The sequence below is a fragment of the Malania oleifera genome, chromosome 4 (genome assembly GCF_029873635.1).
Source record: "Malania oleifera isolate guangnan ecotype guangnan chromosome 4, ASM2987363v1, whole genome shotgun sequence".
Classification (NCBI taxonomy): Eukaryota; Viridiplantae; Streptophyta; class Magnoliopsida; order Santalales; family Ximeniaceae; genus Malania; species Malania oleifera.
Genome location: NC_080420.1, coordinates 108,323,175 through 108,346,797, shown reverse-complemented (window position 1 = coordinate 108,346,797; position 23,623 = coordinate 108,323,175). Strand labels below are relative to the sequence as shown.

At 35.9% G+C, this 23,623-nt stretch overlaps 1 protein-coding gene and 1 non-coding gene across 2 annotated transcripts; one reads left to right on the top strand and one right to left on the bottom strand.

Annotated features, from left to right (window-relative positions):
• Positions 1 to 13,298: 13,298 nt before the first annotated feature.
• LOC131154605 (small nucleolar RNA R71) lies at positions 13,299 to 13,405 on the top strand. The gene has a single exon (XR_009136524.1). It is a non-coding gene; the product is annotated as a small nucleolar RNA R71 (small nucleolar RNA).
• Positions 13,406 to 18,894: 5,489 nt separating this feature from the next.
• Positions 18,895 to 20,088, bottom strand: LOC131153935 (serine/threonine-protein kinase ZRK1-like). The gene has a single exon (XM_058106380.1). The coding sequence runs from the start codon at positions 20,086 to 20,088 to the stop codon at positions 18,895 to 18,897; it is 1,194 nt and encodes a 397-aa protein (XP_057962363.1).
• Positions 20,089 to 23,623: the final 3,535 nt, after the last annotated feature.

The following is a 23,623-nucleotide window of genomic DNA, read 5'->3' as shown; positions in this document are numbered from 1 at the left end:
TACATAAAATACAGGACTTACAAAAATACATAAATGCCCCTAATACAAAACCAACAGCAACCGTTGGATTTCTAGCAGCATGGATGGCTCAGATTTAAGCTTCAGTAGGCTTCCAGCACAAGCTTCTGATTCCAACACCTTTTCTTCATGATTAGAAATTTTGAAGTGAAGAGAACAACAAAGAATATTGTAATCACAATTCAATATATAGCTATGACATTTGGCTTGGGCATTTTATCGAGCACATGGAGTGGATGTCTAAGAAGTTTGCTACCAATACAAGGTTTAGTAAGTCTTGCTTCTCTAAATAACCAACCTTTTTTTTGGGTCTTGTCAGACCTTGGGCCGAGTCATTCCTCAATTTTGAGGGTTGATCGAGGTGCCCCCATTTTGCCTCTCTCTCTCTCTCTCTCTCTCTCTCTCTCTCTCTCTCTATATATATATATATATATATATATATATATATATATTATATCAATTATAAGGACTACCACAAGGAAAGTATCGAACTTGATCCTGGGTCTAGTTTATGACAATCATTTAGAACAAAGAGGAAAAAGAAAACTTAAAAGACCCCTGGTGGCCTTAAGGGTCTTCTTTGATGATCAAGTCAATATCGAGATAATGTGTAGGTAATATAATTATAAATTTCTATAGAATCTAGAGCGTTTCCCTTCCTTCACTCATAGCTTTTATAAGCTCCTCCAAAGCCCAAAGAATTAAATGATGATCAAAGTTATATGGCCCTCTTTGATATAAGAAAAACCAATATGCTTCTTCAATCAATGACTTTCAAGTAATGTGGAGCATAGGGTATCTTCACCCATATTAGTAGTTAATTTATTTCAAATTCACGCAAATTCATATCTAAAACTTGAAATCAATGCTGCCAAACACTATATTTAATCCACCTTGAGAAAGAAAAAGGTTAAATGACATGGCACGATGTGTAACGACCTACTTATCTTAATATAAGGTGAAATATAATAAATAAAATGGTCAACCCGAACCCGTGAGTATCAGAAACACTTGTCAAACACAACGAAAACCTAAACAGCAGTAAATTTAAATGACATTTTTGTAACCTTAAAATTCGAACACCAGAGTTAACAACATTACCAAATACCTGTGTTCATATACAATCTCCCAAAAATACTAAAATAAACCTAGAATCTTACAACAAAAATCTCCTGATCCTAAATCAAAACTTACCCTTCTAGCAGGGAAGCTCAATTCACTCAGCGGCGGCCCTGACCCGCCGGTCTCTCCAGGTTTCCTGAAAATAATTTAATATGCGGGGTGAGACACCTCTTAGTAAGGGTAGATAAATTAAAATTAGCTGTGTGGCAACATGAATATTTAATGTTGTAATACATATACCATACATTTCACATACCATAAACATAAATCATAATATGATTAAATAAACATATAATTTCATACTTTCAAGTAATCATACTAATCATGTGTTATCTGATATAATCTATAATACTAAAAACTGCCCGAGATGTATAGCTAGCTGATGTCATGTATTACCCCCATGACGGGTTGTGCAGCCCGAAGGTGGGACCTGACAATGGCTAGCCGACCACTACCCAGTCAAAAATGTTTGTAAGTACAATGGACCCGCCACACCCTATTCCGGACTGCCAAGTGGACGTCTACACTCTACACTGAAAGCCACATCGACTATCCATCTCTCACCCCCTCGTGGGGTGGTTAGCACCAATCTGATCATAAATATCTAATCTATAAGCTACGGTACCGTGCTCCTGAAATTGAACTAAACTAACATCGGGTTCTGATAACATATAGTACATAAACATATATTGTTTATAACAAATCAACTAATAGCATTTTTCTGAATCTTACATCAACATAATAATTACAGCCTCGCGCCAAAAATGTGAATAAATATGGCCTCGCGTTGAATAACATGAGTAAATATGGCCTCGCGCCAATCATCAATTACGGCTTTGCGCCGAACATATCATATATTCCGAAATCATAATTTACTGTGATTATCATGTTATTCTTGAAAATATCTATCAACATGCTTTATATTGTAAATCTAACTTAACATGGTATAATATATACATAAAATAATATTCATGCCACACGAATTAAATGAAACCATAAATTCCATTCTGAAAACACATTTCCTGTACAATTGCAGTATTTTCCCAAACTTAAATTTTCTTAATTATACTCATATATAGTCGCATGCATTCTGAAAATCATGCTACTATTAAATAATAATAATTTAAACGAAAGGTAACTGTTTTAATTTATCCCCTTATCTGACAACTGAAAAGCCCCTCTATAATATTGGTCTTACACCCGTAGGAAACCCTAAGTAGTACTCTGAAAATAATAATTCTTAGAACTAAACTTTAGTATTTATTCGAGTACATCATTTCCTTCAACTGTGGAAAGACCAAATTTCGAATAAAAAGCCTTACCTCAACTCAGGGTTGAATTCCAACTTACTTCCACCAATGATCCGCTCTTGCAGATTTGGAGAAAACTTCCCCAGGAGCGTCGTGGTGGCCTCAGATCGTCGATCCGGCGAACGACGGAGCCGAAATTGAAGAGAGAATAGAGAGAAACTGTATGGAGAGAGTGAGAGAGTGATTTCTTAAATTGTGCATGTAAATCCGAGTTTTTGATATTTATAAGGTCGGATTCATCGACGAGACATGTCACCTCGTTGACAAGTCCTGTAGAAAGTTCGTCGACGAACCTGCACTTTCGTTGACGAATTTCAAACCTCCCTAAAATCCTCTCTCGGTATCTTCTCGTCGACGAAACTTGGCTTCATCAACGAGGACCTGATTAATTTTCTTGGTTATTTCTCCTAAAATGCAATGTCATCAATGAAGTCTGCTGCGTCCTTCTGTTTCTGTTTCCATTTCTCTTCCTCTCTATTTAAATACCATTTTTATTATTCAGGTCATTACACGGTGTCACGAGCTAAGCTTGTTCAGGGCATTATGTTTGTCTGTGACCGCTTATCTTGTGTACTTAGGATGGGTTTCCATCATGTAAATACTAGTGTAGGGTTATTTTCTGCTAGTAGTGTCTTTGTATGCCAAATAAGGCAGTATGACTCCTCGGTCACTTTGATGTTTCCTAGTGCCAAAATGATAATTAAATAAAAACCTCTTTAGGGGAGGGTGAGTGTTCGTCAGTCATTGTAAAACTCACTAGCTTTTGTCAACATGTTTAGCCTACTTGCCTCCCTCGCTAAGCACACAATGTCAATGGAGGTGTTGTTAATGAATTACGGTTGCTTCAATGTTTACTGCTTGCTTGCCAGGGCTTTCATGAATTGATTACTGTTTCCACTGCTATTTGAATGAATACTAATGAAAGTGTTTCATGGATGAATGTTGGTAAACGATAGGCTAACTAGTTAAGCAAGAGTGCTTTAGCTAGCGCCGCACGACCCAGCACAAGGGTGTGAAAGTAGTCGGACCATGAAACTTAGTATCAGAGCCCAAGGTTGAGTTGCTACGTGAATTCATTTGCCTTTATTGTTGGATTTGGAAAGCTTTGGTAAGTGACCATGGCACCAAATAATGCTGAGAGGATCAGCGTGCTGGAAGTACGGGTTGAGGCAACAACCAATACTGTGGCTACGGAGATGGCCTAGATGAGAGAACTTGTTGATGAAGTGATGGGATCACAAAAGCATCAAGCAAGTTTGTTAGGTGAGATGTCAGAGAACTTTTGCCGTACAGTTGTGAAACCTAAGGTGTAGTCCCAAGAGGGGGGTGAATTGGGTCTTTTAAAAATTCCTTAGATCCTTTTTGTTCGTTTTTACAATCTTTTAAGGCTTTCTTGTATTCTTGTTAATCGGATAATCCACCCAAACTCCTATTTCCTTTAATTAATCCACAATCACAACAACTACAATGAATCAATAAACTATTCAAGAAAAACAATCATACACCAAGAAATCAATTTGGAATATTTAGCGACCCTGTATATGAATGTGAAGTTCCTATAGTTGGATTTTGAATTTGAATATTAAAATGACATCCAAGCACCTTTTTAATATCAAAATTTAAATAAACCTTCAGCTAATAGGTTTTGGTATGTTAACCAATCAATGTACTTCCTTTTAGTTTCCGCAAGAGATCGATTAACCAACGTACTCCTTTTTGGTTTCCGCAAGCCCAAAAATAAATTAGACTTTGGGTTTACTTAATTTCCATTATGTGTTACTTTATGATTAAAAATATTAAAACATCCACACAGGTTATATCGTTACTGAAATGTAAAAGAGAGTAAGGGAAAGAGAGTGACACCGCCACTTTTACGAGGTTTGGCTTACCCAGCCTACGTCCTCGCCTTAGGTCAACCACTTAAGGAATTCACTATACCTTGTTCCTTCCAGGTGGAACAAAAACCTTACAACAATTACCCTTTTTTTTTTTTTTTTTTTAAGAGAAACCTCCCCAAGCAACAACTTTTGCTTGGTTCAACGATCCAACAAACCTTTGAACCGTTAAAGATCAAGATGAAAGAAATAGATATGCGTACAAAAACACTCTCACAATTTAGAGCAGGTTGTACAAATTAAATTCTAAATCATACTTCAAAAACCAAAGCTAAATAGAAATTATGAAACTTTAAAGGTTTAGAAGTCACCAATGGTTCTTAAAAAAAATTTGAATGCAACTCGAAACCAATCTGTTGTTTGTCAATCCATCAATATCATATAGTTTTTCTCGAGCAAAATGATTAGAGCACACAAAAACTTTTAGGAGATTTTCAGTGCAGGGATTGTATATAACTTTGGCGTATTGTTCGTTTGATCTTTTTGCTACTTTTGCTTGTGTCTTTTTTCATTGCTCAAAGGAGGTATTTATAGACTTCTTCAAAGAAAAGTTTCCTCATTTAACATGAAACATTTAAGTAACTTTTCAAAAAGTAATAAATTATAGAATTAATTTTGAAAATCTTCCATTTAGGTAACTTTTCAAAAAAAATATTAAATTATAAAATTAATTTTGAAAATTTTCCCATATGTTTGAAATTCAAAGATTTTTAATTTTGACAATCTCCTCGCAAGTTTGAAATTCAAAGATTCTTAATTTTGACAATCTTTCCACAAGTAAAAAATTCTTAATTTTGACAATCTTCCTGCAAGTTTGAAATTAAAAAATTCTCAATTTTGACAATCTTCCTACAAGTTTGAAACTCAACATTCTTAATTTTGACAATCTTTAAAACTCTAGTTTACTTGAAAAACTTAATTAGAACACTTTAAAAACATTTTAAGAGTTTTTCAAATAATGATCTCTAGGTCTTTGATTCTTAAGGAGCTTCACATATCTAAATAGCATTGACTTTGAAGTACTTACAACAATCCTTCTAATCATGGTCTCCTTAATCACTAAGTCCTTCAACCTCACGAGGTTCACTTTTGACTTTAAGATTTGCTTGGCCTTTAACCTCTTCATCTGTCGTTCATTGCTTCAATATTTTGAGGAGCTTCCACTAGATTAACATTGATCTTCAGCTTATCAACCGTGAGTGTCCTTTTACCTAGATTTGAAATCAAATCACTCAACACCACATGTTAAAGCATCCTTCATCTTGTTATCATCAAAACAATATTGAAATGTCCAGTTAGACCAACAAGTTGAAACTTTGCAGTCATAGATGGCTGATCTGAATGCAAAGGTGAATCTGATGGTTCTTGCTATGGGAAACTCCAACACTCCAGGAGTTGGCAAGACCAAGGTACCAGAACCCAGGACGTATGGGGGTGCCCGAGATGCCAAGGAATTAGAGAACTTCTTGTTTGATGTGGAGCAATACTTTCGCGTTGTGAGGATGGCCTCAGAACAGGCAAAGGTGGATATTGTGACCATGTACTTGGTTGGTGATGCCAAACTGTGTGGGCGTACCAAATACCAAGAGATTGAAAATGGAAGCTGTGTAATCGATAGTTGACAGACTTGAAGAGAGAGCTCAAGACCCCATTCTTTCTTGAAAATGTTGAGTATAATGCAAGAAGAAAATTGAGAGATCTCAAGCATACGAGGTCGGTTAGGGAATACGTGAAACAATTTTCTGCTTTAATGTTGGATATTCGGGATATGTCGGAGAAGGACAAGTTGTTCTATTTTCTAAAGGGGATGAAACCGTGGACAATAACTGAACTTCATAGGAAAAGGGTTCAAGACTTGTCAACTGCACAAGCTGCCGCAGAACGCTTGACTGACTACGCTGGCAATGATACCGCTTCATCCAAACGGTTTGGCGGAAAGAGAAACAATGCAAAATTTTTTCAAGAAAAGCAAACCCAAGAGTGGGGGAGCCGACTCTAAATCATCAACCTCAAATGAAGTTTTGTCGTCTCAAGGGTTCAACAACCCAATGGAAAGGGAAAGAGTAAAATTTCGTGCTACTTGTGTGGTAGACCTCATAGAGTGAGTGAGTGTCAACACAAGGGATTACTCAATGCTTTACAAGCTTCCACTTCAGGAAAAGAGTTGGAAAGCGAGGAGAAAGAGGATGATCCCCTGAGGGTAGGTTCAGTGCGGCTGGTGAGCGCATTAGTCAGACCGTGACACATGACCTTTGATACCTGAGTGAATAAAGCAGGTGGAACCTATATTACTTTATTCATCCAACTACTAACATATGGACCCATGATGATCTGCATTTTTCGTAGGAGCAAGGGGAAACACCAATGAAAATGCTTTTGTCAAAAATCTCCATCCTTTAGAATTTTTAAAGTATTTTCTTTTCAGGCAAAAGTATTTTATCAGTGATGTAATAGTCAAATTGCTAGGAATTTCAGAAGTCATTAAAAAATGTTCATGAGGTACCTGGAACAGTGAGATGGTTGGTGGAGTAATCGCTGTAATGACTAAACCAAAGCAGAAACACGGGATTCATTGCTTGAAATTTTGAAGGGCGGCTATTAAAAGTAAAGTTATTTCATGACAGAGACCAAGTTGCTAGTCACAATCATAACACTATCATTATTTATTATCATTATTGCACTCATAATGAAAAGTTGGTAAGAAACAACAGGGGGAAAAACAAATAAACTGAGGAATCCACACTATTACAAGGTAGGTATATGGTTTGTGTGTTAAGGGTGTTCAGAAATGTTCATGCTGCCAATCTAAATATGCATTTTTTTTTTTATTTTCTTTTAGTAGCTGAAGAAATTTAAAATAGAAAAAGAAAAAGTAAAATAAAAATGAAAGAGTGTGTGTGTTTTATTTATTTATTTATTTAAAGATTGAGAGATGCACAAGAGAAAGAGAAGGAATGAAAAAGGGAGGGATTGTTATAGTGTACAGATGAAAAACTCTTGAGTCATGGCTGCTTAGAGTGGCTAATTGTAGTTACTGTCCCTGTGAACTCATTTTTTAGTAAACCAATCATAAACTCTAAACCCTAAAACCCTAAAATGAATATATTTTTTTCTTTCCAAATATGTTACTTAAGTGCAGGGGTTTTACCATAAGATTAATGTTTCCACAAGTCAGCCTCTATTTGGCCATGTATTTTTCAAGGTTAAAGTTTCCTACATTGCAATAGTAAGAATAATTTAAGCAATAAATTACAACACAAGTAAAAGGTTAAAACTAATTGCAACTGCTATAAAAATACTTGTTTTTTAATCATTAGACCATTTTTTTTTTAAAAAAAAAGGAAAGAGAAAAACCTAGAGGACACCATCAAGGCATCAACTATTGGGAGCGATCGGTACAAATTGCAAGTGCACAGTATCGTAGTTTGATAATATAATGATGTGTAGAGTATCGTCCTCAAGAATTGATGTCTTAATTTTATCAAGTACCGAATTTATAATAACCTTGATTTTATTTAGAAAAATTAATAATTTTAGATTGCGAAATTTAAACAAAGTTATTTTAAATAAACTATTCAAGAGAATTTAAAACTAAATGTCGCGTATCAAATTACTGATGATGAAAACTTCTAGGAAACCGATTTCACCTAATTTCTCACTATGCTTTACTCATCTAACTAATTCGAATTCGTTTTCTCTATTTGTTAGCAAATCCCTAATTTTTCCAAAAGCCTCTTTCGATGGCTAATCAAAACTTATTCTTGATTATTATTTAACATAAGATTATGCAAATTCATAACACAAGAACGCACTAAAACCCTCGATTTTTTTATGCTACGTAAGTTCATACAAGTCTTTCGATATTTATATTTACTTACGCTGAATTATCCAAAATCTATCATATAATTCCCCCTTTCGGTAGCAAATCACAAGACTATTATCAATTAATTAATGGTTAGTTAATTAAAAGCATTAAGTACAGAATAACTCAAACAAACATAAAGAAAAACTATTTCAGATTAGTATCAACGAGCAAGCATAGTTCAAAATCGGGGTACATCGTTTTCCTCAAATACAAAAATTAGTTCGTTTCAAAAATTAAATCAAACAATAAAAATTTCACCATGTTTTCTTTTATTTGGAGAGCAGATAAAAAATCAACAGTCGCAGCATTGCCGTTGCGCGACGCAAACACCCTGAACACTATCGTTGTTCGTCGCCTTCTGATTCTGAAAAGATTTTAATTTTCGGCGCTCCGCCGCCTCTCCCTTGCTGGCCGTGTGTTGGGCCTCCAAGAATACTCTCCAAAACCTACCTTGTTTTCTTACGCACGGCCTCACGCCCACGGCCAACCTTTTGTGTTGCATGGCCAGGTCACATCAAGTGAACCGGTCCACTCTCCTTTGAATTGCTTTGGTTCAATAACTCACACACACACACATATAACCGAAAAGCCCAGCTCTCCATTTAAATTGCCTGCAACCCATCAAAATTGAATTTTCCATCTAAAATGCAGCCCACACATTTTGATTTGTCAAAATTAGATTTTCCATCTAAAATGCAGCCCACACATTTTGACTTGTCAAAATTAGTTTCAATTTGGAAGCCAAGCTACATGGCCTTACTCTTTTTTTTTTTTTTGATATCGCCGGGTGTCCTCAGCCGGGATCTACCAGATTACCCTGGGATGCAACGCAGCCAAGACTATTCCCATGCCTCGTGATACCAGCCCCACAGCACTTGTATGGATGCCCACGGGTTTCTCTCACTTTCTTTGCATCATACTATTCACATGCCAACTTGATTTAATTTTGAAGCCCACTCTATGCACAATATATATTAAATGTCCAAGAGAGTCTTTGGCACGTACTTTTGGTGCTCACGTACACGGCACCTCTACTTGCTCACAATCTTGATTCAGACTCCAGCTCACGTACACACACGTGCACTTTTAATTTCAACTTAGGATAAAAAAAAATAAAACAATCTTGCAATAATAAAACAAGAAGATCTGTAAATTCACGATAGTATTGGGATAATTATCGTAAAATTAACAATTGAACTCGATGGTCAAAATATTATACATAATTAGACATTTAATTAAAATTAGGCTCTTTAATGCGTGAATTTTAAATGCCTAATTATGCAATTGTGATGCGTAATCACACCCCCAACTAACATTTTGTTAGTCTCTAGCAAATAACGTGAATGTAATTCAGGTTGGTGTCATACCAATTTCAGTGAATGAATGCACATGAAACACAACCATACCATTTCACATATAGGAATATCACCAAATTACACACAAGCTCATTCATACACAATTCACACAACTCTAAAGCAAGTCATTTATGTAATTCTCATCATTATATAACCATTAAACACATTATACTCACATAAAATTAACCAACAATCACAATTCAGAGTTAATGTAGCCATATAAATTTGAGTATAAGTAGGCGAATTCTCGAGGCATGTGTAATGTGTGTAACTCGTTACACCCAGGATATCCATGGACACCTAAAGAACTGTCACTTTGACTCGGCCTAACTGGTATACCCTAAAAAGCACTCAAAAAGGATGGGTTCACTCATTGTATGTAAGGAGGAGTGTCATAATCAAACATCCCACATAATGCAAGGAACAAATGCTAAATGTACGGAGTGGACGAGTCTGAAAAGGATCCAACCTATTTACGAGGTGTCGGGTCCTTCACCCTATCATCTTCTCACTTACTCGCTATATCCAACCAAGACCACCCTAGATAAACTTAGTCAAAAACCAGGCGTGAATACATCTAAGGCATTAGGCGAGTGAAGAGTTTTCATATATGGAGAACATGTCGTGTCCCTGACTTTTGTTGTAGTTGTGTGGAGCAAGTATTAATCTTTCACCTCTTCTAGGGTATTTCTATTTCTCTTTTTCTTTCTTTTGCTCATTTTTCAATTTCTTTCTTTTCATGGTCAATTAGGACAATCATAACACTTCTTTTATTGTTTCTATACCACCCATGTGCATTAAGCTCAAACAAGAGTCTATGAAATAAGTCTATTTCTACGGGTGGCTTAGCCTTCACATCTTTAGTAGGCTACAAGACCTAGGTTTCTATCTTCTCACTAAATGTCACCTCTAGGCTAGTAATTCAAAAACCAAGACTAGTGTACAAAGAATACCCAAAACAAGAAGAAGAAGGGAAAGTTGAGTTTTATGAACTCTGAGTTGACGTCATAAACTCAAAAGAACGATAAATGACTCAACAGTACCTCACAAGGTGTCACAGTCGCCACGGGTGCTCTCTCAGTGTTCACAAGGAACCTTAAGTGCTACAAGTTACGTGAACATGTATTTTTTAGCCTCAAGAGATATCATGTATATACAAGAGTTTATATAGCCATATTAACACAATTGAACTACCAATCAGGCCTTTAATGAGTTACAACTCACAGTTTAGCCATATGAAGAGAAACTACACATAAATAACCCAAATGTGCACTCTTAGGTTATATGCAAGTATGTGAAGGGCAAAAGTAGTGTCACTCATTACCTAATCATCCATATTCCTCATTTTTTTTTTTCAATGCTATTCAAAGATAAGAAATATTAAAGAAAATAAAGAAACTTCCCTGGCTTCTTGGTGAATCCATTGAGGAATTAAGTTTTCAGCTCTGTACTCATGCCAAATAAACCTGCATAAAAAATCTAAATTATTCAAAAGTGCATAGATAAATAAATAAAGTAATAAAGATAAAAGAAATAAACAAAAGAAAAACTCTTTAGGTTGCCTCTCATAAGCGTTTGTTTTAATGTCTCCAGCTAGACGTTTCAATCTTCATCAACTAGGATCTCCAAAAGGAATAAATGCACAGTTCCTCTCCATTTGTTCTCCATAGTAGTGCTTTAGTATCTAACTATTAACTCGGAATATATTCCCTATCTTGTCCTTCAAGTCTATTGCTCCAAATGGGAAAACTTTGTCAATTGTATATGGACCTGTCCATCTTGACCTCAACTTGCTTGGGAAGAGTTTTAATCGTGAGTTGAAGAGTAGAACCTGTTGTCCTAGAGCAACCTTACGCTTGAGAATCTGCTTGTCATGCCACTTCTTCGTCCGTTCTTTGTAGATTTTTGCATTTTCATATGCATCACCTGAGAACGCATAGCGAAGATGCTCATGGAATTGCTTCAACTCCAGGGATATAGGTTGCTGCATCTTTTCTTTAGAGATTACAAAAATCGTCTTTACTACCATAGGTTCTGGCCTCCCCATACGCTGGTGTGTTGTAATTTGCTGCAAGGATCGTTCTAGGTGATCAGCTGGTACATCTTTTTGAAAGACTTTTTCTACAACTTGCTGAATGATATCTACCTAAAAGCAAGTGCTTGGATCTTTTGGGCATCTCATGTCTTGGTAGATGTTGAACATAAACTCTTCCTTGTCCACTCTCAATGTTAACTCACCCTTTTGAACATCAATTAAAGCCCTTCCAGTAGCCAAGAATGGTCTGCCAAGAATTAGCAGAACTTCTAGGTCTTCCTCCATATCTAACACCACAAAATCAGCAGGAAAAATGAATTTGTCCACCTTTACCAATACGTCTTCTATGATTCCTCGTGGATACATGATGGATCGGTCTGCTAGTTGTAAAGAAATGGTTGTTTGTTTCATCTCTCCAAGTCCCAATTTCCTACAAACAGAAAGTGGCGTAAGATTAATGCTAACACCAAGATCACATAAAACTTTATCAAAAAATGAATTTCCAATAGTGCAAGGCAAAGTAAAACTCCCTGGATCTTTTAATTTTTTAGGTAATTTCTTTTGAAGAATAGCACTGCATTCTTCGGTAAGCTTCACTATTGCGAACTCCTCTAACCTTCTTTTCTTTGAAATGATGTCTTTTAGGAATTTGACATAGTTTGGCATTTGTTCCAAGACATCTGCAAAAAGAATATTTATATGAATTTTCTTTAAAATATCCAAAAACTTAGAAAATTGCTTATTTAATTTTTGTTTTTGAAAACGTTGAGGATAAGGAAGTGGAGTAGAGAGAATAGGAGGATTGTCAGAAAATGAAGTTGCTGGTGACGTGTCAGTCTCTCCTGGTGTATCATCCACAATCTCCTTTTCTTTCCTTTTATTCTTGCTTTGACCATTCTTTTCAGTTGTAGGTGTGGACATGGTTTTCTTTGCTGGTGACTTCTCAATTTCTCTTCCACTCCTAAGTGTGATGGCTTCGCATTGTTCCTTAGGACTCCTGTGTTGTTAGGAAAAGTTCCTCTTTGTTGGGAATTTATAGTCATGGCTAGTTGCCCAATTTACATTTCAAGATTCTTCATAGTGACTCCCATATTGTTGCGATGAGTCTCGATGTTATCCAATCGTGAATTAGTCTTTTTAAACCTTACTTTTATCTCCTCAACAAATGATATCATGGCATCCTCAAGTGACATCTTCTTTTCACCTTGATGACTATCAAGTCTTGGAGGAGGTTGCAGCACATTCCTTGTATTTCCATAAGACAAATTCTCATGATTTCGAAGCCTTGGATGGTCATATTATGGCACTGGATTACCTCTATAGTTGTAGTTCCGATTGTTGTTGTATTGAACTTGTTCATGACTTGCTTCATTGCTCGGATTTGCCCTACTTGCAGCTGCGACATATTTTGCACTTTGTGGTATCTTCTAGGTTGTCAAAGCTGAAATCTGATGAGATAGAGAAGCAATTTGAGCTGAAAGTGCAGCAAACGACTCCAATTCATGAATTCCAGCAACTTTCTTAGCTATAGTTCTCTCGGTTGGCCATTGATAGTTATTTGAGGTCATTTCTTCCAAAAGAGCAGTAGCACCCTCAGGTGTCTTTGACATCAAAGTTCCCCCAGACGCAACATCAACTAAAGTCCGAGTTTGCCCGTTTAATCCATTATAAAACATCTGAATTTGCAACCAATCCGGAAATCCATGTTGTGGGCAGCGTCGAATCAAATCTTTATACCTTTTCCATGCTTCATAAAGTGATTCAAATTCATGTTGCTTGAATTGACCAATCTCACTTCTGAGTTGGGCTGTTTTTGTAGATGGAAAGAATTTAGCTAGAAATTTTTTTGTCATGTCCTGCCAACTAGTGATACTTCCCGGTTGTAAGGATTATAGCCAACCTCTTGCCTTGTCGCTTAGAGAAAAAGGGAACAATCTCAGTCTAATGGTGTCTTCAATAACATCATTGATCTTCACAGTGTCACAAATCTCCAGAAACATCGCCAGATGGATATTGGGATCATCAAAAGGTGATCCACTAAATTGGGCCTGCTGCACCATGCTGATTAATGCGAGTTTGATCTTAAAATTGTTGGCATTAATTGGCTGGCGTTTGATACCCGAATAGTTGTCATTCACAACTGGCCATACATAATCCTTCAAGGCGCATGGCTGCACATTATCTTGTCCGTTCTCCATGGCTAGTACCCTCTTTTTCCTTAGTGCTCTACGCGTTCTTTCAATCTCCGGATCAAAAGGTATAATGACACGGGTTCTAACATAGCGCATCCAACATAAAAAACACACTTGAAATAAAGAAGATAAAAATAAATAAAATAAAAAGAAAAAAAATAAAATGAAAAATATAAAAATGAAATTCTAAATTAAAACCAAGATTACTTTGTATCGATATTGGCAAAAATAGGAAAAACTCAATCCCCGACAATGGCGCCAAAAACTTGATCGATGCAAACTGCAAGTGCACAATATCGTAATTTTATAATATAATGATGTGTAGAGTATCGTCCTCAGGGATTGATGTCTTAATTTTACCAAGTACCGAATTTATAACAACCTTGATTTTATTTAGAAAAATTAATAATTTTAGACTGCGAAATTTAAACAAAACTACTTTAAATAAACTATTCAAGAGAATTTAAAACTGGATGCCGCGTATCAAATTACTGATGGTGAAAACATCTAGGAAACCGATTTCACATAGTTTCTCACTATGCTTTACTCATCTAGCTAATTCTAATTCGTTTTCTCTGTTTGTTAGCAAATCCCCAATTTTTCCAAAAGTCTCTTTCGATAGCTAATCAGAACCTATTCTTGATTATTATTTAACATAAGATTATGCAAATTCATAACGCAAGAACACACTAAGACCCTCAATTTTTTTTATGCTACGTAGGTTCATACAAGTCTTTCAATCTCTATATTTACCTATGCTAAATTATCCAAAATCTATCCTATAATCCCCCCTTTAGGTAGCAAATCACAAGACTAATATTAATTAATTAATGGCAAGTTAATTAAAAGCATTAAGCGCAGAATAACTCAAACAAACATAAAGAAAAACTACTTCAGATAAGCATCAACGAGCAAGCATAGTTTAAAACTGGGTTACATCGTTTTCCTAGAATACAAAAATTAAATGTAGTGACATGAAGAATAATAGTATTTTAATAATAAAGAGGGAGAGAAAATAGACACAGAAACAGAAGGAGGCCGTAGACTTCGTCGACGAAGGTCTGAAAGATTTCGTCGACGAGAAAATACCGAGCGAGGTTTTTGGCTGTTCTGAATTTTGTCGACGAATACAGGGTTTCGTCGATGAATTTACTGAAGGATTCGTCGACGAAGTGACGTGTCTCGTCAACGAAATTGACCCTATAAATATCTAAAAACCGTATTTTAAACTATTTTTCAACGCCTCTCTCTCTTTCCTCTCTCTCTCTCTCTCTCTCTCTCTCTCTCTCTCTATGAATTCTCTCCCTTCTCTCTTCGTTTCTGGCCTCATTAGTCGTCGGATTGAAGATTTGAGGCTACCACGACGCTCCTGGCGAAGTTCTCTACACGTCTGCTGGAGCTGATCGTGAGAAAAACGAAGTTGGATTTCATCCTAAATTCAGCGTAAGACCTTTTAGCCTATTTTTGGCCTTATGGTAGTTATAAGAAATGATGTAGGCGATGAAATAATGAGATTATGTTCTGGCAAATATTATTTTCAGGGTTTTGTGTAGGAGGCCTTGCGGGTGTTAGGCTAGTATTCCATAGGGGTTTTCTAGTAGTCAAGTAAGGGAAATATGCTATGCTAGGAACTTTTGAAATATTATATAGTTTATTAAATCATGAAAATTATGTATTAAGTATCGTGTGGCTTGTGAATATGAATATAGTATGAAGATATGTTTTACGATATTTCAGTATTCTGATTTTACGATATTTCAGTACCATGATTTCATAAATCTCAGTACCATGATAATACGAATATCAGTATTATGATTATGCAATTTCAATATTATGATTATGCAGATGTCAGTGTTATGATATACAGTTATCTATTACGTATGAACTACTGTTACAGTTCATGTAGTATCATGGTTATTTCAGTATTCCAAAATCATGGTAAATCAGATATATATATATATATATATATATAGAAATATATTATATGATATCAGACCCTTTTGGACTTGCAGCTACAGAGCACGGTACCGTTGCTACAGATATTATGTTACTTTATGAGTGCAACCACCTATTTAGATTATACGTGGTAAGGTCGATCACCTAGGTCCTTGAAGAGGTTAGACTCCCCATCTAGATATGGGTTGAGGTGGGCAGATCGACAGATGGAGTATAGTGATTTATTCCTAGTTAGCCAGCCAGGGTAAATCCTACCTACGGGCTGCACAACCTGTCATGAGGGGGTAAGTCATGACACACAGATATCCACAGGGAACATTTTCAGCTACTATTACGTACGTACAGATTTACAGAAATAGGCATTATACTTACGTATAATAGAAGTATTTTGAATAGTAACCTACGATACTGTTATGTTAAGCAACATGGAAATGGAGGGAAATTTTATTACTTATACTATACTTACATATTCAGTTATGCATGTTTATATAAATACGAATTTTCTTTATATTATAGCTCATTTGCCACACACTAGTAATAACATATTTCTTCTTACTGAGCGTTGACTCATTCTAGTGTTGAAACATTTTTCAGGTGATCCAAGTAGGCGAACAGACCAGACTCGTAGATAGAGGGGTTTTAGTAGTGCTCTGTCAGAGAGTGATTATATTTTTGGATATGTTTTGTATAGCTCTCACCAGTTGATGTTATTTTGGGGACAGTGATATATGTATATTTTGGGGAAACATTTCAGAACTCTGGTATTGTATGTAATGATTTATGGTTATGTTTATATGATTTTCGATTTTTGCTGCTTAGGTTTATGATTGGGTTTATCCCAGTCTGGTATCAGAGCATGTTCAATATTATGGTAAAAAAAAATTAATTAATTAAGCAGGTCGTTACATTAATTCATTCCAAAAATTAAATCAAACAATAAAAATTTCACCATGTACATTGTTATGGTACATGCTCACCCCAGTAGTTTTTTTTTTTTTTGGTAAAAGAGGGCGGCACCTCCATTTATTTATTAATAAACCTTCACTTTTGGCGGAGGAATACTGTGGTTACAAGTTAACACCAACCAACCAAATTAGGACAAATAAAATTAAACATAACTAACAAAGGAGAAAAAAAAAATAATCAAAAATAAAACGAAATACACCAAGCGAAACTCTAGAGATGAACTAACGACGAACAGAAACAAGACCCCACCTATCCATCTGAAGGATACCTTTCAGATAACGTGATAGAAGGTGTTGTTCTTCGTAAATTACATTATTTCCCATTTCTCCTTCTTTAGTAAGAAAATCAGCAGCACTATTGCCTTCCCTATATTGATGCATCACCATGACATTCACTCCTTCTAACTCTGCCACGAGCTCCTCCCAAAATTCCCAAAGATACCACAAAGTACATCTACCTTTTTGAAACCAATCAACTACAATTCGCAAGTCACTTTCAATAATCACATTAACCTAATGCAAACATTTACACAAACGAATTCCTTCCCTGATTGTTTTTAATTCCGCACTATTATTCGTACCATTGCCAAAATAACTTGAAAAAACCGCTTTTACCATGCCATGGCAATCTTGAATAATTCCTCCACCTCCTGAAGTACCCGGATTGCCCCTACAACTCTCATCACAATTAAGTTTTATCCACCCTACTAGAGGTTTAACCCATGAAATAATTTTTTCAGACCTATCGCAAACTCCCTGATGCTTAATTTGAAACTCATTCAAAATCTTAATGTCCGACTTCTTCAATTTTTGAAAAGAAATAGTGCTCTCAGCAATAAAACTAACCCAGAATCGAACACTTCTCCACATCTGATCTGCACTTTGATAAACTCCTTCCATTCTCACTTTACATCTTCGATTCCAGAGGCACCACGTAATCAAATATGAAATCAGCACGATTAAAATACCTTTAATAGACGATTTTTTAGCATAGTGGAACCAATTTGCCATTTTATTTTTCCAAGGAAGTGATCATTGGAAAGGAATCCCCAAAGCCACACTAGCCCGATGCTAAACCTCTGAAGCCACCTCTCCTAAAGAAAGAATATGATCAATGTTTTTCTGACTTCTCTGCATGCAGCAATCACAATCCGAAGCCATCGATATTCCTTTGGTCTGAATTCTATTATCTACAGCCAAACATCTAAATTAGGCTCTCCATAAACACATTGAGATTCTTCTAGGCAATAAAGAATGTCAAAACCAGTCATTCCACAAAAAATTATCACTTCTGCTCCTCACTGTCTCCCAAGCCGTTTTTGTAGAAAAATTACTGTCTAGGGCAGGCTTCCAGACAAAAATATCCTGCCCACTTTTACCCGCCGGCAGCTGTTGCAAAATTTCCCTTTTTTATCAGCACCAACCAATTCCCGTACTAAATCTGAGTTCAAATTATTATTTAGCCAGCAATTCTTAATACACATTTTTTTATTCAAAATATTCTCTGTGCTTACAGATAACAGGCCTGATGATAGTCACCTGTCGAACCAAAAAGAAGAGTTCCCACCTCTCACCAAAATTTTAACATTATCCATAACTTCTGGAATGGTGGCCATAATTGATTTCCAAAACTGAGAGTCATTTGGTCTCCTCTTCCTTATTAGTAAATGATCATTTCCGCAAAAGTAGTTTGATCATAGGATTCTCATGTTATTTAGAAGCTTAAAGTTCAAAACTCAAAAGTAGGGGTGAGGAGGAGTTCAGGAGAATAGGCTATCTAGGCCTAATGGTTCCCAATGGATAAAAAAAAATATGCTATATATAAATCACCAAGAGGAAGAGTTCAACAATAATGGGAACCACTGGGTGCACATGAGCCTCTGGCCTCTGGGAATCATTCAAGGATTGCGTGGCCTATTTTACCGTTTGTCATGGACGCAAATGAGTGCACAAAAAAGGACTAAACATGTGGACAAAATGAGTCACAAGTTTGAGGCCACTGGCCACAATGCTGATAACTAAACATGGGGCAGGAAAACAGTGGCTGCTGCTTGTACGAGTTGCACAAAATTAGGACTCTTAGTACAGCTGCTAAATCCTATTAAAAAGACAATGCACGTGAAAAATTTTATATTAGTATTTGTATTTCAATATTGTAGTGATGAAACCGTGACAAGTTTTCTAACAATGACTAGATTTTTCCATCTGCCCAAGTATTTTTGCTACATTGATCATTGTTGGCCTATCTTCTTCGTTTTCATTGATGCATCTAAAGGCGAGAGCTGTAAAATCTTGCAACTGCTGCTCCGTCCCGGACCAGAGAGTCTCTTCCAGTATTCTGGAATCTACAATCTCATTGAATCTGTTGTTTTCAACATGGTATTTCACACGACCAGATATCAAGAAAAAATCATTGTGCAGGAACTTCTGATCCCAAACTATCTGGGCAGTTAAAAGCACAAGAAGAAGCACACCAAAAGCAAAAACATCGGATTTCTCTGAAATGTAACCGGTAGTTGCATACTCTGGTGCAATGAATCCAATTGTTCCACACACTGCGTCTTTCACACGCTGTTTGCCCTCAGGAATTGATATGCAAAGAGAGAAGTCAGACAGTTTGGCAACATTTTGTTGATCCAACAAAATGTTGGAGGGTTTAATATCTCTATGAATGATGGGCCTGGAAAATGCAGCATGTAGATATGCAACTGCATGTGCTATATCCCTTGCAATCCTTAACCTACATTTCCATGGTAAAGGCTGCCTATCAGAACCATAGAGTCTATCAGAGAGAGTCCCATTCTGCACAAATTCATATACTAGAATGGGAATTTCGGTCTCTAAACAGCATCCCAGAAGCTTCAGGACATGCTTGTGAGCGCTCACTTGGGATGCATTTGCAATTTCATTAATAGCCAAACTGACATATTTAGAGGATGAAGGGAAGAACTTCTTAATGCAGACTGGCTTGTCTTGACGAGTGCCCTTGTAAAATATATAACCATCATCTTTCTTATGAATACTCATTCGGGTTGCTATAGCAATTTCATTGACATCTGACCTGAGCCTTTCAGGCTGAGCTACAAACTTCTTAATGCATATTGGTCTGTCTTGAAGAGTGCCCTTGTACAACTTGCAATCACCTGCTTCATGCAAAATCTGACGTTCATCATAGTTATTCGTTGCAGACTTGAGCTGTTCAGCTGAAAAGTTACGGACAGGACTGCGCTTTTCATTACGAATTGCAATCAGCTTTTCCAATAATAATCCTCCATTTTTTATGAATGACGACTGACCCCTTGAATCTGTTTCCTTCTCTTTTTTCCTTTTTATTCTCAAGCATGCACTCATCTTGCTCCTGTCAAGAAAACCCATCAAACAAGTGAATTAGAACACATGCCTACCTTTGCGCATACAAACAAGTAACCAACATCGTTTTCAACATGGAATAATCAAGAAAATGGCGAAGCATAAAATTGGTACACAAAAGCTAAACAAGAGGCAGGGAGATAAATATTCTCTACTTCATGCATTAACCTGGTCTGGCGTCAAAATTCATTTAAATTTATTCCGGGTTGGAAGATTTTTTTCGAAGTCAATCCAGCGCATACCTGTTATATGGAAGAAAAAGCTGGAGCCTTCCTCAAGTAACCATATCCAGTCATAGCTTAAATTTGCATCCAAACCCTTTCCCCTTTCAAAGATGACCCAATGACCTTCTAGGCTTCTAAAATGTCAAAAAGGTTCGTTTTCATGTTAGAAAAATTATGTCCAGCTTTTTTCAAACAAAGAATCCTTATGAATCCTTCCTTCAAAATAATAGTTCAAGAAGCATATTTGCTTTTTCCTTGAAGTGTAAACCATTAATTTAACACCCAAATCATTTTCCCCTTCAAAGAAGACCAGTAAGCTTCTTAGCTTCTAAAATGGCAAAAAAAAAATCATTGTCATGTTAAAAAATTATTTTTTTTACAGAGTCTTTGCAAGTTCATCCTTAGAAATAATGGACCAAAGAATCATATTCTACTTTGTCCATGAAGCGTAAAAACAATTAATTACTGCTGAAATTCCTGAAGCATAAGTAGCATTTTTGTTCTTCTCCGTATCTTGTCCAATGAAATTGATGAAACGTAATTCTTTAAAATTGTCATATAACCACACTTTCAATGACTTATGGAAGATATGCTCACTGTTGAAAATGCTCAACAAACAAATTGCTATTCAATGGACAATATTTGTAGAGCTATTTGCATAGGATTTATGTGGAGCATTCAAAATTCTCTTATATAATTTTGGCCTAGTAGCAGTTACGTGCTGTTAAAGTTGTGGAGGCAATACCTACAACAGTTTTGCTGACAATCTAGTTTCAAAATTTCATATATATATATATATATATATATAGCAAATTTACGAGATTAAAACTGCTTCAAGTATAAAATCTTACCTATAAACAAAAGAAAGAAAGAGCAATTTTGATGACGTGGAAATGCATATGGCTTTCTGTGCACCTTGTAGAAGACTTCAAGGGAAGACATGGTTACAAATAAATCTACATAAAAACAAGAGGGAGATGGCTGGAAATTTATAGTTCATGTGTTAACCCACTCCAGTCTCAAAACTCATAAATCTTTCCAAGTTGGAATGGTTGTCTTCAAATTCAACTCTAGTAGAGAACAAAAATCATCCTTTTATATAGCTCAGTTGGCAAGGGCGAATTCTGGAAGTGCCGCTTGACGGTTAGTAGAAATGCCTTCCGGTTTCGATTTCTGCGGCGAGCTCCTGAATTTACCTCTCTGTGGTGTGTGTGGGGCCACCGCTACAGGACGTGGGATTAGTCATGATCGATGCGATGGACCGTAAAATGGACATCGTTGATAGTTGTGGACACCCGGCGATATTAAAATAAAAAGGGGCAGCCGGGTGGTCAATCTCTGAATTGACCGCTACTAACTCTGTTTTGTCAGACAGGAGACTGGGAGAATGCCTTCTATATGGAAGAGAAGAGGAAATGGGGGCTCCCAGGGAATCAGTCTGTGTAAGCTTTGTTTGTGTGAAAGAGAGAGAGTTGGCACTATGTAAGAATTCATGCAATCTTCTGAGAAGTTGCCCTCCTTTGTTGACTTCCACGAAATTCATGTTTCTTTTCATGCACATAGTCTATCTCTCTATCTTGACTACCTATGAACTCCAAAAGAATCTCTAAACTCAAAAATAGTAATGCACTAAGCAGTACCTATCAGAGATGGAGCCACAGCCAGGATGTAAAAACCCCAAAAAGAGATATAAATATTAATGGATTGATTTTAAAAATTAAAAAAAAATATATATATAAAAAATTAATTAATTAATTAATTAAACGGATTTAAAAGAAAAAAAGAAAAAAATAATAATTAAAATTTATTTCTATTTTTATTAATAAAATATATTATTAATATTAATTAAATATTATTAAATTGAATTGATTAAATAAATAATATTAAAGATATATGTGTGTGTATATATATAAAAGGATTAAAGTAAAAAGAAAATAATAATAATAATAATAATAATATAATATAATTATATAGGTAAAGTTGAAGAGAAACCTTCAGAACGTTTCCTAAAGGTTGATTTGAATACGTAATGAATTTTTTTTTTATTATTTTACTTTCTTCTTCTTCTTCTTCTTCTTCTTTACTTTTCCTTTTCTTTATTCTTTTCTCTGCACTGAACTCTCTCTCTCTCTCTCTCTCTCTCCCTCTCTCCTCGATTTCGTGATGAATTTTCGCCCGATCGAAAATCCGAAAATACCACTAGACTTCATTCGCCGCTGTCGTCATTTCTACTAAAGCGGATCGGTGGTACGAGCGGCATAAGCGTATTTCCTAGGGTAAGCCATTTTTCATTTTTTTCTTTAATTTCTTGCAAAATATAAGCCTAATTGATGAACGGACACCACCACGAGAATCTAGGGATGATTCTCTACAAGTCTAGAGGGACAGAATTCTCGTGGGGGTGTCGGGCCAAAATCCCAAATTTGGGGTGTGGCGGTTATTAAGGGGCTTATTTTTAATTAATTAGCATTAATTTAGAAATACTAAAATATTAAGCATCTAAAACTGAAGTAGGATTTCTGGAATTAGGGTCCGGGTGAGCGCCACGGGTGTAATTTTGGGACCCGCAGGCAAAACTTGGAAAATTAAGTGGGGATGTTAAATAATAGTTTAAATATTAATTTGAGGCATATGGAGCCTAGGGAAGGCTAGATGAGTATTATTTTGGAGAAATAAATTAATTAATCTGGGAAAATGTAAATTTCAGGAGTTGAATTTCGAGCGCCAAGGGCGTGAAATTTTGCGTCCTAACGAATTTCTCAGTAGCTAGGTAAGGAAATAAACTAAAGCAGTAATTTTCCATATAAATTATTATTGATTATGAGTAAATTTATTTTCAGAAAAGCATAAGTTATATTGTGTATTACGAATGAAATGTACGATTGGGAAAATACTGCTATGATGATTAAAATGTATATGTATGTATGAGATGTAAGGAATTCACGATTTTAGAATATGAAGTATGACTTTTAACAGCATATGTGTGGCATGAATATTATTTTATGTGAAATGTATTATGATGTGAAAGATTTTACGAACCAAGCATGATTTCAGGTATTATGAAAATATGAGTTATGTTGTGATGGTTTTGACGATTATGTGATAAATGATATATTTTCAGAATATATATACCTGATACAATTTTGGCGCGAGGTCATATATTTATGTTATCGGCACGAGGCCGTATTTATGTTATTGGCGCGAGGCCATGTATTTATGTTATCGGCACGAGACCGTATTTATGTTATCGGCACGAGGCCGTATTTATGTTATTAGCGCGAGGCCACGTATTTATGTTTTCGGCACGAGACCGTAAT

Bases quoted from the DNA above. Each gene is read 5' to 3' on its own strand.
- LOC131153935 (XM_058106380.1), bottom strand. From the start codon at position 20,088: ATGGGTTTTCTTGACAGGAGCAAGATGAGTGCATGCTTGAGAATAAAA.